A 15,981-nucleotide genomic window follows, 5' to 3' on the forward strand; every position below is an offset into this window, starting at 1 on the left:
AATTGAAATTTCATTTGCCCTATTGACAGCAGGAACGGTCCGGGGGCACGAGGACGTTCCGACTGCAGACAATTTATCTCTGGCTGCAAATTCACCCGCTGTCTTCCCAGCTTAGTTCATGTTACAAAAATGACAGCCCATTTCTTTGGAATGATTAAGAAAATGGACTTTTTTGTCAAGTGGCTTGCACCTATGCCCTCCCTCCAGCGGCACGTTCCTACAAATTCCTTATGCTGTGCCGTTGCAATGAAAAATTATTTTTGCTGTTAGTCCAGTTGGTCCAGCTGGAAAGCGTTTTTGCAAAATTATGTCTCTTCTGTGTACTGGCTGTAACCGTTCCGAGTCCATGCCTTTGTTTTGTTTCTGGTGCTGCTCAAAGGCCAGATACCCCGGGGGGGCAGTGTGGTGTAGTGGTTGAGAGCGGTAGACTCGTAATCTGGTGAACCGGGTTCGCGTCTCCGCTCCTCCACATGCAGCTGCTGGGTGACCTTGGGTCAGTCACACTTCTCTGAAGTCTCTCAGCCCCACTCACCTCAGAGTTGTGGGGGAGGAAGGGAAAGGAGAATGCTAGCCGCTTTGAGACTCCTTCGGGTAGTGATAAAGCGGGATAGCAAATCCAAACTCTTCTTCTTCACACAGTCTCTAGAAGCCAACTGAAGTCCTCGCACATTCTTGCTGCCCCTCCAAGTTTGCTTTTCCCAATGTGGTACCCTCCAGATATCTTTTTTGTAAAAAAAGACTACAACTCCCATCATCCCTGGCATTCCGCCGCCTGGGCTGTGGCTGATGGGAGTTGTAGTCCAAAACATTGCGGGGGGGGGGGCACCAGGCTGGGGGAGACTGCTCCAAGGTGCTAGAGAGACTGAGGTTAAGTAAGTGGAAGGCCCCGTCCTCTGCATAAGGAAACAGGGCTTGAAGGCAATTCTCTTCTCTGCTGGCTCGACTGCATAGAATTGTGGCGTTGAAAGGGACCACGAGGGTCATCTAGTCCAACCCCTGCAATGCAGTAATCTTTTGCTCAAGGTGGGACTCAAACCCACAACCCTGAGATTAAGAATCTCATGCTCTACCAGGTCTGATTCGCATTAGGGCTGGATTTAGGTTTGATGAGGCCCTAAGCTACTGAAGGTAATGGGGCCCTTTATATGTCCAGCTGTCTTTTGTCAACAACCAATTGTCGCTGTTTTTTTGTGTTGAATATATGCTACATGGTAATTTATGGACCTAATAGGTATCCTAAGCCATAATGGGATCAAAATAAATAAATTATGTATTCCATGAAATCAATCGGTAGGCGTAAGACTGATACCCTTAGTCTATGCTGCCTGGTCATCAGTCTACAAGCACTCTTTAATATTAGATAACTGGTACAACAGCTTGGCCGACATTCAACTGGGCTGCACTGCAGTCTGAAGCTCCATGCTACATGTTGCCATGCAACCGGTCCATGCAGAATGTAGGCACCCTATACAGTGGTACCTCGGGTTACATACGCTTCAGGTTACATACACTTCAGGTTACAGACTCCGCAAACCCAGAAATAGTGCTTCAGGTTAAGAACTTTGCTTCAGGATGAGAACAGAAATCGTGCTCCGGCGGCGCGGCAGCAGCAGGAGGCCCCCATTAGCTAAAGTGGTGCTTCAGGTTAAGAACAGTTTCAGGTTAAGTACGGACCTCCGGAACGAATCAAGTACATTATTTTTCACTCTATAAGACGCACCAGACCACAAGACGCACCTAGTTTTTGGAGGAGGAAAACAAGAAAAAAAATATATTCTGAATCTCAGAAGCCAGAACAGCAAGAGGGATCGCTGCGCAGTGAAAGCAGCAATCCCTCTTGCTGTTCTGGCTTCTGCGATAGCTGCACAGCCTGCATTCGCTCCATAGGACGCACACACATTTCCCCTTACTTTTTAGGAGGGAAAAAGTGAGTCTTATAGAGCAAAAAATGCGGTAATTTACAAAGTCCCTTAGCAGTGTACTAAATCGAATGGCCTGCACAATAAATGGTGCAGGAGGAAAGCACAGGTTCTCATAGGAGGTTGCTCAACAGATTGCTGTAGCCCTGATATTTCCAGTTGCACAACCTACTTCCACCCGTGCAACTGTTGAGCTGCATTTCATATTGTGCAACCGTCATTCTTGGCTTTAGGTTAGCACAATAGTCCTTGCTCTGGTCGTCAGGAAACACCAATGCCAGACCCTCCAAGTGTCCCTCTTTTCCTCCAACCTATGGAGGCTGATTTGAAGGACAAGGTATTGGTCAATGGTGCACTCCCAGGGAGAATTCTCCGCTAAGAGCTCCAATCCAGATTAAGGTGGCTGAATCCAGCTGAAAACAGCGGGTCTGTAACAACTCATGTCTAACTGGTTCCATTGGTTTCGGACATGTCATCATGATGAACTGCATCAGGATCTTTGTGCAACGAACTATTAGATTGCTTGAAACTGGCTGATTGTTGCATTTCCCAGCTGCCTTCTCAGGTTTGTGTTAGGTAAGGTGGACAGGCAAACCTGTGAAAGCAGCAATCCCTGCTGCGCAGTGAAAGCAGCAATCCCTCTTGCTGTTCTGGCTTCTGGGATAGCTGCGCAGCCTGCATTCACTCCATAAGACGCACACACATTTCCCCTTACTTTTTAGGAGGGAAAAAGTGAGTCTTATAGAGCAAAAAATACGGTACTTAACCTGAGGTACCACTGTATATAGAAATGAGCAAACCAGTGATATTTTAGGGAGCAGGTTAGCATTACTTACAGTACATCATAGGTGCCAAAACAACATAAAACACTGTTGCTGTACGTAGATTTTATTTTATTTATTTTTTATCTTCTATTTTGGAAATGTACATCCAGTGATTTTTTCTTTTAACCCCCCCCCCCCAAGAGAGTGGAGCCCTAAGCTATAGCTTATTTCGCTATAGCTTGTTTCGCTTATACGTAAATCCGGCACTGCCCGGGCTTGTTGTGTGGTGGCCAGTTTGATGCTGCTGCTTTTGCTCCATTTATTATTACTACTTTATTGTTATTACTGCTATTTAACATTTAGTTTAGCCCTAGCAGTGTGCTAGGCACTGAACAGAAGTAACAGAGTCTCTGCCTCCAAAGTGCTTACAATCCACATTCACTGAAGAACAGAGGCAGGAAGGAGAGACCTGGGAATGTCAAAAGACTAGATGCATCAGTTGACGTTGGAGGGTGCGGTCGAGCTAAGACTTCTCATGCTCCAGGCGCATGGAAGGCTATTAAACAAAGACACCCGTTCAATAAACAAAGGGATGCCAATGCAATACCCTAGGGCAGGGGTAGGCAACCTAAGGTCCGTGGGCTGGATGCGGCCCAATTGCCTTCTCAATCCGGCCCACGGTCGGTCCAGGAATCAGCGTGTTTTTACATGAATAGAATGTGTCCTTTTATTTAAAATGCATCTCTGGGTTATTTGTGGAGCATAGGAATTTATTCATTATTCCCCCCCCCCCAATATAGTCCGGCCCACCACATGGTCTGAGGGACGGTGGATCGGCTCACGGCTGAAAAAGGTTGCTGACCCCTGCCCTTGGGAGATGGTAGGAAAAATCCAGAATGAGGGCAGGGTTGGGAGCTGATCTGCAGGTCTGTAAGGGATGGTTTGAGTAAATTGATACCTTGGGTTACAGACGCTTCAGGTTACAGACTCCGCTAACCCAGAAATAGTACCTCGGGTTAAGAACTTTGCTTCAGGATGAGAACAGAAATCGGGCTCCGGTGGCACGGCAGCAGCAGGAGGCCCCATTAGCTAAAGTGGTGCTTCAGGTTAAGAACAGTCAGGTTAAGAACGGACCTCCGGAACGAATTAAGTACGTAACCAGAGGTACCACTGTACTGTTTTTGTTTGGTCCTTCCACCTTAAAACTTTTTAGTTTAGAGAAAAGGCAAGTAAGGGGAGAAATGATGGGAGTTCATACCATTATTCGTAGTATGAAGAAAGTGGGGGGAGGAATGTTTTTCTCCCTCTCTAGTAACACTAGAATTCGTGGGCATCCAGGGAAGCTGAACATTGTCCGGGCCAGACAAAAGTGCTTCTTTGCACAGCACAAAGTTACTTCCTTTCCAAATCTTGGAAAGTTAATAGTCCCTCTCTATTCTGCCTTGGTCAGACCACACCTGTGTCCAGTTCTGGGCGCCACAATTTAAGAAGCATATTAACAAGCTGGAACATGTGCAGAAGAAGGCGACCAAGATGATCAAGGGTCTGGAAAGCAAGCCTGATGAGGAACGGTTGAAGGAGCTGGGTTCATTTAGCCTGGATGAAAGGAGATTTGAGAGTTACAAGAAAGGAGATTCTGACTAAACAGGAAGAACTTTCTGACAGTAAGCGCTGTTTGACAGTGGGTTTGGGCTGGATAACCGTCAGAGTCCCTTCCAGCTCGACCGTTCTATGATTCTATGATCCTGTGATCCACCAGTTCCGTTGAGTACTTCTGATCATTCTTCTCCACCCAGTCATCTTCAGGTTGGTAGGTCCCTTTCAGAACATCAAGCCTCTCGGATAGGCTTCTTGTGTCAGGAGCGAGGATGATGTTGTAGATCAGAGAGGCCACAATGCCGCCCGCCAGAGGTCCCACCCAAAAGATCTGAAGAAATGCAAACAAAACATAGGTTTTTGGTGAGTCACTCCTCAATGGAATCATTTCCAGTTGGAGCAGCTACAGAGCTGTTTCCCCCCTTCTCGGCCAGTAGGGGTGCTATTGAGGTATACCACACCATCATATAGTTGGAAAGGACCTTGACAAGACAGAAGTACTGTTTTGGGGGGACAGGGGGAGGGCAGGTGTGGAGGACTCCCTGGTCCTGAATGGGGTAACTGTGCCCCTGAAGGACCAGGTGCACAGCCTGGGAGTCATTTTGGACTCACAGCTGTCCATGGAGGCGCAGGTCAATTCTGTGTCCAGGGCAGCTGTTTACCAGCTCCATCTGGTACGCAGGCTGAGACCCTACCTGCCCGCGAACTGTCTCGCCAGAGTGGTGCATGCTTTAGTTATCTCCCGCTTGGACTACTGCAATGCGCTCTATGTGGGGCTACCTTTGAAGGTGACCCAGAAACTACAACTAATCCAGAATGCAGCAGCTAGACTGGTGACTGGGGGCAGCCGCCGAGACCACATAACACCGGTCTTGAAAGACCTACATTGGCTTCTGCCCAGACGCTGAGGTCCAGCGCCGAGGGCCTTCTGGCAGTTCCCTCATTGCGAGAAGCAAAGCTACAGGGAACCAGGCAGAGGGCCTTCTCGGTAGTGGCGCCCGCCCTGTGGAACGCCCTCCCATCAGATGTCAAAGCGATAAACAACTACCTGACATTCAGAAGACATCTTAAGGCAGCCCTGTTCAGGGAAGTTTTTAATGTGTGACATTTTAGTGAATTTTTTGTCTCTGTGGAAGCTGTCCAGAGTGGCTGGGGAAACCCAGCCAGATGGGCGGGGTACAAATAATAAACTACTATTATTATTATTATTATTATTATTATTATTATTATTATTATTTCCATCCTCTGCTCAGAATGCATAATGGGGCAAGGAGCCAAGATATGCCAACCATGTTCTGCTGCCAAGTGCAGTCTCTCTATAGCCCATCCCATTGGGACATAGCAGTTGGCCAGAGCAGAGTCAAATGGCTTTGGAACTGTCTCGAGGTGCTCAAAGGAAATGGTTCTGGATCCATGCACGATGTAGCTATACTCTGAAATTCTCTTATGTTTTGTGCTCATCATTCCTGTTACGTATGGCCAACGTCAGCTCCTGACATCACACATCAACATTATCAACTGGAGCTGTTGTCAGAGATAATAGACAATTGACCGATCCTGCTTGTGCCACTGCCGCATAAACACTGCAAGTATTTTACCCATAGGGAGGAGTTAAGCCTTGAAATGTCTCTGTGATCCCTATAATGCAATTCTGGGGGCACAACAGTACTATTTGTTCCAATTCTGTATAATCACAGGAGACTCTCAAAACAACTCTGAGCCTAACACCCTTTTGTGAAAAAGCATAGTGGAAGAAAAATCTTAGACCTGCACCATAATTTAAAGCACGTTACTTCCTCCAAGGAATCATGGGAAATGCAGTTTGTTAAGGGTACTGCGATGTGCAGCTCTGTTAGAGGTAAACTACAATTCCCAGAATTCTGGGAACTGTTGTTTACCCATTAAGGAACTCCAGTGACCCAAGATTCTTCTGTTCCTTATTCTGGGCTGAAAGAAAGGTGAGCCACGTCGAGTCCCTGATCTTGCTAGAGTTGGCTGACGTCCTTTCACATTACTCCAGCATCTAATTTATCACTTGAACATGTAAGCAAATTAAAGGCTGAAGCAAACGGAGGAATGATTATCTCAGGATAACAGATTGTCTAAACAGGGGCCCTAAGATAAGGCCCATAGCTCATCTATCAATTTCCACACCCGTATTTCATAAACAACTGGTTTTAATTAAGACAGAGCCCGACAAGAATTGAGTCTTGTTTGTATACATCTAATTAATGCACCGGCCATTCATCCATGTGCCAGGGCCTGGAAGACAGAATCTTGCCCTTTCTATGCCCGTTTTCTAACACCCTGGAAATCTGCTGCTAATCGAGGATGAGGGTGGTAGAAAATCAGACCCTCCAAGTGCCCCAATTTTCCAGGGACAGTTGTGGATTTACAGAAGCTGTCCTGGTTTCTGATTTGATCCCGGAATGTCCCTCTTTTCCTCAGGATGTCCCTATTTTCATCAGAGAAATGTTGAAGGGTATGGTAGGATGTTCCTGTTTTCTTTGGAGAAATGTTGGATGATATGGCATACCCCCAATGTTTCTCTGATGAAAATAGAGATGTAGTCAATCACCACCATCATCATTTATATTCTGGCCATCGGTGACTGGGTTGTCTCAGCCACTCTCGGCTGTTTCCAACATATATTAAGGTAAAGGTAAAGGTACCCCTGACCATTAGGTCCAGCTGCAGACGACTCGGGGTTGCGGCCCTCATCTCGCTTTATTGGCCGAGGGAGCTGGCGTTTGTGGCTTCCGGGTCATGTGGCCAGCATGACTGAGCCTCATCTGGTGAACCAGAGCAGCGCATGGAAACGCCGTTTAACTTCCCGCCGGAGCGGTACCTATTTATCTACTTGCACTTCGACGTGGTCTTGAACTGCTAGGTTGGCAGGAGCAGGGACCGAGCAACGGGAGCTCACCCCGTCGCGGGGATTCGAATCGCCGACCTTCCGATCAGCAAGCCCTAGGCTCAGTGGTTTAGACCACAGCGCCACCCGCGTCCCTCCAACATATATTAAAACATAATAAAGTATTAAGCATTTTTTTTAAATCTCCTAAAAAAGACTGCCTTCAGATGTCTTCTAAAGGTTGTATAGTTACTTATCTCCTTAGCTCAGGGCTTGCATAACTCCATACCCTTTAATATTTCTTCAATGAAAATAGGGACATCCTAAGAAAAATCGTGAAATAGGGACACTTGGAGGGTTATGTGACCCCCGAGCCAAAGAGATAAGTAACTTTAGAAGACATCTGAAGGTAGCCCTGTGTTGGGAATTTTTTGGGTTTTTTTTTTAGTGTTTAATGTTTTATTATGTTTTTATATATGTTGGAAGCCACCCAGAGTGACTGGAGCAACCTAGTCAGATGGGCAGGGTATAAATAATAAAATTATTATGTTTATGGAATAGGACGTCCCTATTTTCATCAGAGAAATGTCGGAAAATGTGGGGGAAGGTGGGAATGTCTACTTGTGTCCTTCATCTCCTAGCAATATCAGGGCCCATCACAAGCCTGAAGTCTCAGGTGGTAGCTGGATGGAAGCACTTACCCAGTGATCTTGGAAGTTTGCCATTATGACAGCGGGGCCAAAAGACCGTGCAGGATTCATCGAGCAGCCCGTGAAATAGATCTGGAAGGTAATAATGGTGGGGAAATGTCATTGCTTAATGATGGGTAGAGCAAAAGGTCCTAACAGCTTTCCATATTTTATTGCAATGTTTTTGTAAGTAACTCGCCCTGGGGTCTAGCGTTGAAGGTAGTGGCAGCCTGGTGCCCATTGGGAATGGCAGGGAAAACAGCAGGGAGGTCACCTGTAGGTGGCGCCAGAGAGCCAATGACAGGCAGAGCCAACTGATGCTGGCTTTGCTCCCATCCTTCTTCCGGCTGAGTTCTATGATGGCAGCACAAAGGAGAAAGAATATGACAGCTAGCGCCACCCCTAGCCCTAGATGACACTTGGAAAACAGGCAGATGGGGGGCTGGTTAGGGGCCCTAACGGACCAGCTTCCACTGGGTGAAGGGCAGGTACAAAAATCAAATTGAACAACAGTAATTGTCATTATGGGCACCCACAGAGACAATGGAGTGCCCCTCCAGAGGTGAATTCAAACCGCTGCAATAGTATCACTTACATGACCTCCCTGGGGCACAAGCCTGGGCAGTGGGTATGGAGGTCCTGGGCTGCCCAGACAATAATACTGCTTTCTCGGCCTCGCAGATGTGATCCAAAGGAAAGCAGAGCAGTACGTTTGACCCCAGCTTGGAGGCAGGAGTTGAAGAGACGTGCAAGACGCCATCCAACCGTCTTAGGGACTCCACTCCAGATGTGTGTTGAGTTTACCCCTTAGCCTTTTCTTCTCCTGAAGATATCCCTCAAGGCAGTGGAGGTTTGGGACCAGAGTTTTGCTTCTCCTAGATGGGCTACCTTCCCAGGTTGACTGGCCCCATCTTCTCCTCACTTCCCTTTACAGCATGTGCAGAAACAGCCTCCTTGACCGTTTCACTGGCAAAATGCTGGATAGCTTTTATACGAAGGAACCAGGCCACTGGTTCTACACACATGGTTCCTCCATACACTTATTACTGGCTAATAGGAGCACCAGGGACCTTGCCTGTATTTTTTGCTGTATAAGACTCACTTTTTCCCTCCTAAAAAGTAAAGGGAAATGTCTTATGGAGCGAATGCAAGACTGCACAGCTATCACAGAAGCCAGAACAGCAAGAGGGATTGCTGCTTTCACTGCGCAGCGATCCCTCTTGCTGTTCTGGCTTCTGAGATTCAGAATATTTTTTTTCTTGTTTTCCTCCTCCAAAAACTTGGTGCGTCTTGTGGTCTGGTGCGTCTTATAGAGCGAACAATACAGTAGTTCCGTTCCACCTTAAAAGGAGCAGGCATGACTGGTGTGCCACATGCCTGTTTACTTCCAGCACTTGCTGGGAACTTCCGTTTGTATATAGCTTTTTTGTTACTGCTGTTTTGCTGGAGACGAAGGGAAGCAGACATGTTTTCCTCTGTTCCTGAACTATGCTGAATAAAATGCTGTACATTATGCTTACACATTTCTCTGTCCGCCTCTTCAGCTGTGAGAAGATTTACACACTCTGCTGATAGAGCGTGCACGGGTCTCTAAACGTATCTGAGGCTCATGTCGCTGATTGATGCTGTTCCAAGGGAGACCGACTGCCGGCCGGGGGCTGGAGCCAGCTGGGGGCCTGCCTGATGCCTGCCTGATGCCCCCGTCTTCTCGGCAGTTTCCCAACACTGCCTTCCACCACCACCACCCCAATTGCCATAGCACCCCCTGCTGGAATGCAATGGTAAAGAACCGTGGAGCCATCTCATCTGAGGAACACACCCTGTACCATTGCTCTGCCTGGCTGAGATAACAACACTCACCCCTAGGAAATGGCCGGCCGTGACTGACAGTCCGATAGATAACGCTGGGGAGCCCACAACATCAGTTCTGCGGCTGTCCGTCGAGGCGAAGACGCAGAGGACCAGCAGGAAGGTCAGAATCAGCTCTACTGCCACTGCCTGTCCGGCTCCCGTGTTGTTGTGCAGCTGCAAAGATTAGGGAAGTTGTGAAGGAGGAGGAAGCATGGAAAGAGGTAGCCTTTGAGCCTTGGCAAAGGCGGAGAGAGACAGCAGACACAATTACCATCCCTCTCCCCCCAGCGGCAGCATTTAGTGAACAAAAGTTAGGTGGCCCCCATGGGGTTGATTTCCAGGAACAGCTGACAATTCCAAGGGTTGGTCAGGCCATAAAACACCGACTTGCCGGCTTAGCATGGACGGGCTGCCCTGCTGAATGACGCAGCTAATTATGTGCCCATCCGTCTGATCGTCTCGGAAGCCCTCCCAGGCCCAAATGTGTGTTTTTCCAGCAGGATCAGCACCAAAGGAGAAATTGAGAGTCTAGTAATCAAGTCGTGCTGGTGTTCGCTGGAGCCCTGCCAGCAACTAACTTCTAAAGGAAATAGGAGTATCTGGATATAACAAGTCGGCTTAGAAGCTTCTACACTTGCTAACCTGCCGGCCAGCTTCATCATCGCAGAAGCACCCAGTGCTGGTTCTCTAGGGCACGGGATGGAGAACCCTCTATGCTCCTCTCACGGGTTGCTGGACTACAAGCCCCCATCACTCTCTTGACCGCTGGCCATGCTGGCTGGTGCTGCTGGGAACTGAAGTGTGCCAACATCAGAAGAACAGCAAGTTGCCCCCATCCCTGCTCTAGGGTGGCTGGATTCAATGGAGGACAAAGACCCTGTGGTCCGGTTGCACAGAATTTTGGCAAGTGGTGCTTTTTCTCACTCCTCTTTGGCAAGATGCGTAGGCCAACATCCCCTGTTGTTTAAAGGAAAACCTGTAACTGACCTCTTTGGGCACTTTGGAGATAAAAAAGGGTGGTTTTTGGTGGTTTCGTTATGTCTCAATAATAATAATTTTGTTATTTATACCCTGCCCATCTAGCTGGGTTTCCCCTGACATTCTGGGCAGCTTCCAGCACATATAATAAAACCTTATAAACGTCCCGATACAAGGTTGCCTCCAGATGTCTTCTAAAAATCAGATAGTTGTTTATTTCCTTCACATCCGATACAAGGTTGCCTTCATATGTCTTCTAAAAACTAGATATAGTCATACCTCGGGTTACAGAATCTTCAGGTTGCGTTTTTTGGGGTTACAGACGCACCGAAACCCGAAAGTACCGGAACGGGTTACTTCTGGGTTTTGGCGGTCACACATGCACAAAAGTGCTAAATCACGCTTTGCACATGAGTAGAAGCACAGAATTGCAACCCATGCATGCACAGACGTGGCGCTGCGGGTTGTGAACGCTGCAGGTTGCGAACGTGCCTCCCGCACAGATCACGTTTGCAACCCGAGCGTCCACTGTAGTTGTTTATTTCCTTGACATCCACAGGACAGGTGCCACTACTGAGAAGGCCCTCTGCCTGGTTCCCTGTAAGCTCGCTTCTCACAGTGAGGGAACCGCGAGAAGGCCCTCAGAGCTGGACCTCAGTGTCCGGGCTGAACGATGGGGGGTGGAGACACCCCTTTAGCATCTGTAAGCTGATCTGTCCTCTGTTTTAAACTGTGTATGCATTATGACAGCCCTATAAGTACAGTGGTACCTTGGGTTACATACGCTTCAAGTTACATACGCTTCAGGTTACAGCCTCCGCTAACCCAGAAATAGTACCTCAAGTTAAGAACTTTGCTTCAGGATAAGAACAGAAATTGTGCAGCAGCGGGAGGCCCCATTAACTAAAGTGGTGCTTCAGGTTAAGAACAGTTTCAGGTTAAGTACGGACCTCTGGAACGAATTAAGTACTTAACCTGAGGTACCACTGTATACTGTTTCCCCTTTGCTGTGTTCTTTTGAGAAATGCACCACTAATGCACTATGATTGCATTGAGAATACATCGCAGAAGATGTCCACAATAAAACCCACTGGTCTGGAGAAGCCTCCAGGTCACTTCTGAGATGTTCCATTCTGATTCTGGATTTATGGCTGCCATTGCCAGAGAAGATCCCTTCCCACTTTTTCAAACAAGGGAATGCAGTCCCTTGGGATGGTGATATTGTACCTACCTAAAGATCCAAAGAGAATTGTACAGCGGTACCTCGGGTTACAGACACTTCAGGTTACAGACTCCGCTAACCCAGAAATAGTACCTTGGGTTTAGAATTTTGCTTCAGGATGAGAACAGAAATCGCGCGGTGGCGGCAGTGGGAGGCCCCATTAGCCAAAGTGATACCTCAGGTTAAGAACAGTTTCAGGTTGAGAATGGACCTCCAGAACGAATTAAGTTCTTAACCCGAGGTACCACTGTAGTTGGAATCAAGACCATGCCGGTGTGCCAAAGTTTTCATAGCACTCTGCTGGAGAGCCTGTAAATGACCTAGATTCGCCGGGCCACTGAAATAACCAGAAGCAACTTGCACTGCTCTGATTGTAGCTGAGGACAAGCACAATCCCTTGGCTGAACTCCACATCCCTTTGTATAGCTGCCAAAAACCTTCTGCAATCGAAGCTCAGGCTTTTTTGGCATCACCCCAGCTATCTCCTCTCCAGCCTAACCCTATTGGCTTTAGGCAAGAGGGTTGTTCACACATTACGATGGATACAGGTTCATCGTACTCTACACCTGCACAAGTGCTTGTCTAAAACAATGTACACTTGTGCATTTGTGCATTTGTGCAGTCCAGCTATTGTGTACACAGGCACACAGACTGCACACTTGTTCAATGTAAGGTGTAGACACCCCTAAGGCCTGGCAATACAGTTGTACCTTGGTTCTCAAATGCCTTGGCTCCTGAACAAATTGGCTCCCGAGCGATTGAAACCCGGAAGTGAGTGCTCTGGTTTTCTAACATTCTTTTGGAACCTGAACGTCCGACACGGGTTTTCCACGGCTTCTGATTGGCTGCAGGAGCTTCCTGCAGCCAATCAGAAGTCGTGCTTTGGTTTCCGAATGTTTTGGAAGTTGAACGGACTTCCGGAACAGATTCCGTTTGACTTCCAAGGTACGACTGTATATGTGTTGTTGTTGTTGTTGTAGTTGTTGTTGTTGTGTGTAAAGAAAGCAGGAAGAAAACAAAGCACATAAAACACAACATAATATATTAAGTACAATATTAACTGTATAATTAAAAACAATGTAATTTTTTTATAAAAAAATAGTGGGAAATATAGAATAATTATATTAAAATGGTAGAAAACAACATAAAGTATTAATAATTTTTAAATTAAGACAGGATCCTGTGCCAACAAGCTTTTGCTGCTGCACAAAATCCTCTAATTGCTGATAATAACTGGCAGTGAGCAACCACTGGGAAGGACAATGGAGGTAATCTCCAGCACTCATCATGAACCCTGATGGATTTTGAAGTCTCCACACTCACAGGACTATAAATTGCCTATAATGCCAATGGGTTTGTAGAACGGCACTTGGCCATGGTGTGCCCCACGATATGATGTTCTTCCAGCCAGGGGAGGGCATAACATGTTCCCTCCAGGTAGCATTAGGGATGGGAAATTTATGGCTTTCCAGATGTTTTTGGACTCCAACCCATTAGCCCCAGCCAGCATGGTCAATAGTCACAGACCCTGCAAGTGTCCCTATTTTCCAGGGACAGTCCCGGATTTACAGAAGCTGTCCCGGTTTCTGATTTGATCCTGGAATGTCCCAGTTTTCCTTAAAGGTAAAGGTACCCCTGCCCGTACGGGCCAGTCTTGACAGACTCTAGGGTTGTGCGCCCATCTCACTCAAGAGGCCGGGGGCCAGCGCTGTCCGGAGACACTTCCGGGTCACGTGGCCAGTGTGACATTGCTGCTCTGGCGAGCCAGAGCCGCACACGGAAACGCCGTTTACCTTCCCGCTAGTAAGTGGTCCCTATTTATCTACTTGCACCCGGGAGTGCTTTCGAACTGCTAGGTTGGCAGGCACTGGGACCGAATGACGGGAGCGCACCCCGCCGCAGGGATACGAACCGCCGACCTTTCAATCGGCAAGCCCTAGGCGCTGAGGCTTTTACCCACAGCGCCACCCGCGTCCCTCAGTTTTCCTTAGGACATCCCTATTTTCATCAGAGAAATGTTGGAGGCCAAAGAGTTATGCGACCCCCAAACCAAGGAGATAATTAACTATACAACTTTCAGGAGGCAGCCCTGTATAGGGAAGTTTTCTTAATGCTTTATAATGTTTTCATATATGTTGAAAGCTGCCTAGAGTAGGGCTGCGATATGTCTGGAATTTCCCAGACGTAACCAGAACATGGCAGTCAGAAACAGTCTTTGGGCGAAAACCGGTAGAAGTCTTGATTTTGGCAAACCCCTTAAAAATAACTCAAAAAAAATTCTTTTCTTTTCTGAGATTTTGGGGGGGGAAAGAAGAAGCTTAACATCTTCAGATGGGTGGGGTAATAATAATAATAATAATAATAATAATAATAATAATAATAATACTATGGAATAGGATGTCCCTATTTTCATCGGCAAAATATTGGAGGGTATATAATCTACGGCAGAGGTCAGCAAACTTTTTCAACAGGGGGCCGGTCCACTGTCCCTCAGACTTTGCGGGGGGGCGGACTATATTTTGAAAAAAGAAAAGAAAAAAAGAGCGAATTCCTATGCCCCACAAATAACCCACAGATGCATTTTAAATAAAAGGACACTTTCTACTCATGTAAAAACACACTGATTCCCAGAGTGTCCACGGGCAGGATTGAGAAGGCGATGGGGCCGGATCTGGCCCCAGGCATTAGTTTGCCTACCCATAATCTACGGTGATGGAAGTTGTAGTTCAGCAACACTGGTAGAGCCTCAGGTTCTCTAACCCTGCATTAGGTGGTTCAATCCTGCGTATGCCTACCTGGTATTAAGACCCACGAAATTTAGCAGGACTGACCCCTTGTCATTTTCCTCAGCCAGGACAATAGGAATACTGTACATGTGTCAGCAGCACTTACCGCATTGACGGCCAGGGTCCCTCGGATATCGGCTGGAGTGAGCTGGTGGATCACCCCTGCCCCAGCTATCGCTCCCAACATCTGAGCCACAACGTAGGCCACCGATCGTACCACTGAAATCTTTTGTGCCACGAGGAGGGCCACTGTCACCGCTGGGTTGATGTGAGCCCCGCTGACATGGCCCACGGACTGGACGAGGGTGGCGATGGCCAAGCCAAAGGCCATGGAAATCTGCACCATCTGTGGGAGTGCCGACGGCCAATTCAAGGCCGAGCCCACCCCGACAAGCACAAATATCATGGTGGCCAAGAACTCGGCAAAGACGGCTCTGAAAAAGGCCAACGAGCAAGCTTCATTCTTCATGGCAGAAGCGGCAATGGGGAAGTCAAGCCACGGTGCAGAAAGGGATTGCCACGATCTTTCCTTCTGCCAGAGGAAGGATGGGCAGAATATATATCTAGGGAAAGGATGAAAAATAGGGTGGGACTGGGAACGGGAGATGCGGTTCCTGGGAAAGCGCCCATCTCCTGCCTCTGAAACCCTGACCTTCCTTGTTAGTAATACTCAGCTGTGCCATTTTGTTGCTTGGTGATTTATGACCCTGCTTGACTTTCGGTTGCATGCAGAGAAGGATCCTCCTGAATTCTTCCAAAGAAAACTCCCGCAAAGTGTCCTTCGATTTCGATTTGTATCCTCTCGGTCCCTTTGCATAACGCAGACCTGCCCAGCCTGCGGTCCACCAAGTTAAATGCTGCCCGCCAGTTTCGAATGGCTGCTTGCCAGGGACATTAGTGCTGGTTTTGCTGCCTGCCATCAGAGTCTGTAAAAAAAACACAAAACACACACACACACACACAACAGTGGCATTGCCAAGAACCTGCCAGGCCACAGTGCACACAGCTAGCAGGCTGTGTTCTGCTTGCTGGGTCAGAAGATGGGCATACTTCATAAAGCATATTCAAGGTCGCTTCCAAGCAACCTGTTTCTTGATGTTTTTCAAGCATTCTTCCTGACGGGTTTATGGGGGAAGTTAGATGGCATTGGACCAAGCAGACATTATGTGCGCATTCCAGTGCATTTCTCCATTACTTTCCTTCCAGCAAACAGGGAGGGGAGTGGGTTTGTTGCGCAAGAGCTCCAATCCATTATAATTGCACAACTCAAATTTGCTAGGTTGAAACCCACCTGAAAATAGCAATAGTCTGTGAGCACTCCA

General features: G+C 47.6%; 1 protein-coding gene across 1 annotated transcript; it reads right to left on the reverse strand.

Annotated features, from left to right (window-relative positions):
* Positions 1 to 4,113: 4,113 nt before the first annotated feature.
* On the reverse strand, positions 4,114 to 15,544 carry LOC128407099 (aquaporin-5-like). The gene is made up of 4 exons (XM_053375074.1): positions 14,766 to 15,544; positions 9,683 to 9,847; positions 7,835 to 7,915; positions 4,114 to 4,610 (listed from the first exon to the last, which is right to left on the reverse strand). The coding sequence occupies exons 1-4, from the start codon at positions 15,126 to 15,128 to the stop codon at positions 4,413 to 4,415; spliced, it is 807 nt and encodes a 268-aa protein (XP_053231049.1). The 5' UTR covers positions 15,129 to 15,544; the 3' UTR covers positions 4,114 to 4,412.
* Between the last annotated feature and the right edge of the window lie 437 nt (positions 15,545 to 15,981).

The sequence above is a fragment of the Podarcis raffonei genome, chromosome 2 (assembly GCF_027172205.1).
Source record: "Podarcis raffonei isolate rPodRaf1 chromosome 2, rPodRaf1.pri, whole genome shotgun sequence".
Taxonomy (NCBI): Eukaryota; Metazoa; Chordata; class Lepidosauria; order Squamata; family Lacertidae; genus Podarcis; species Podarcis raffonei.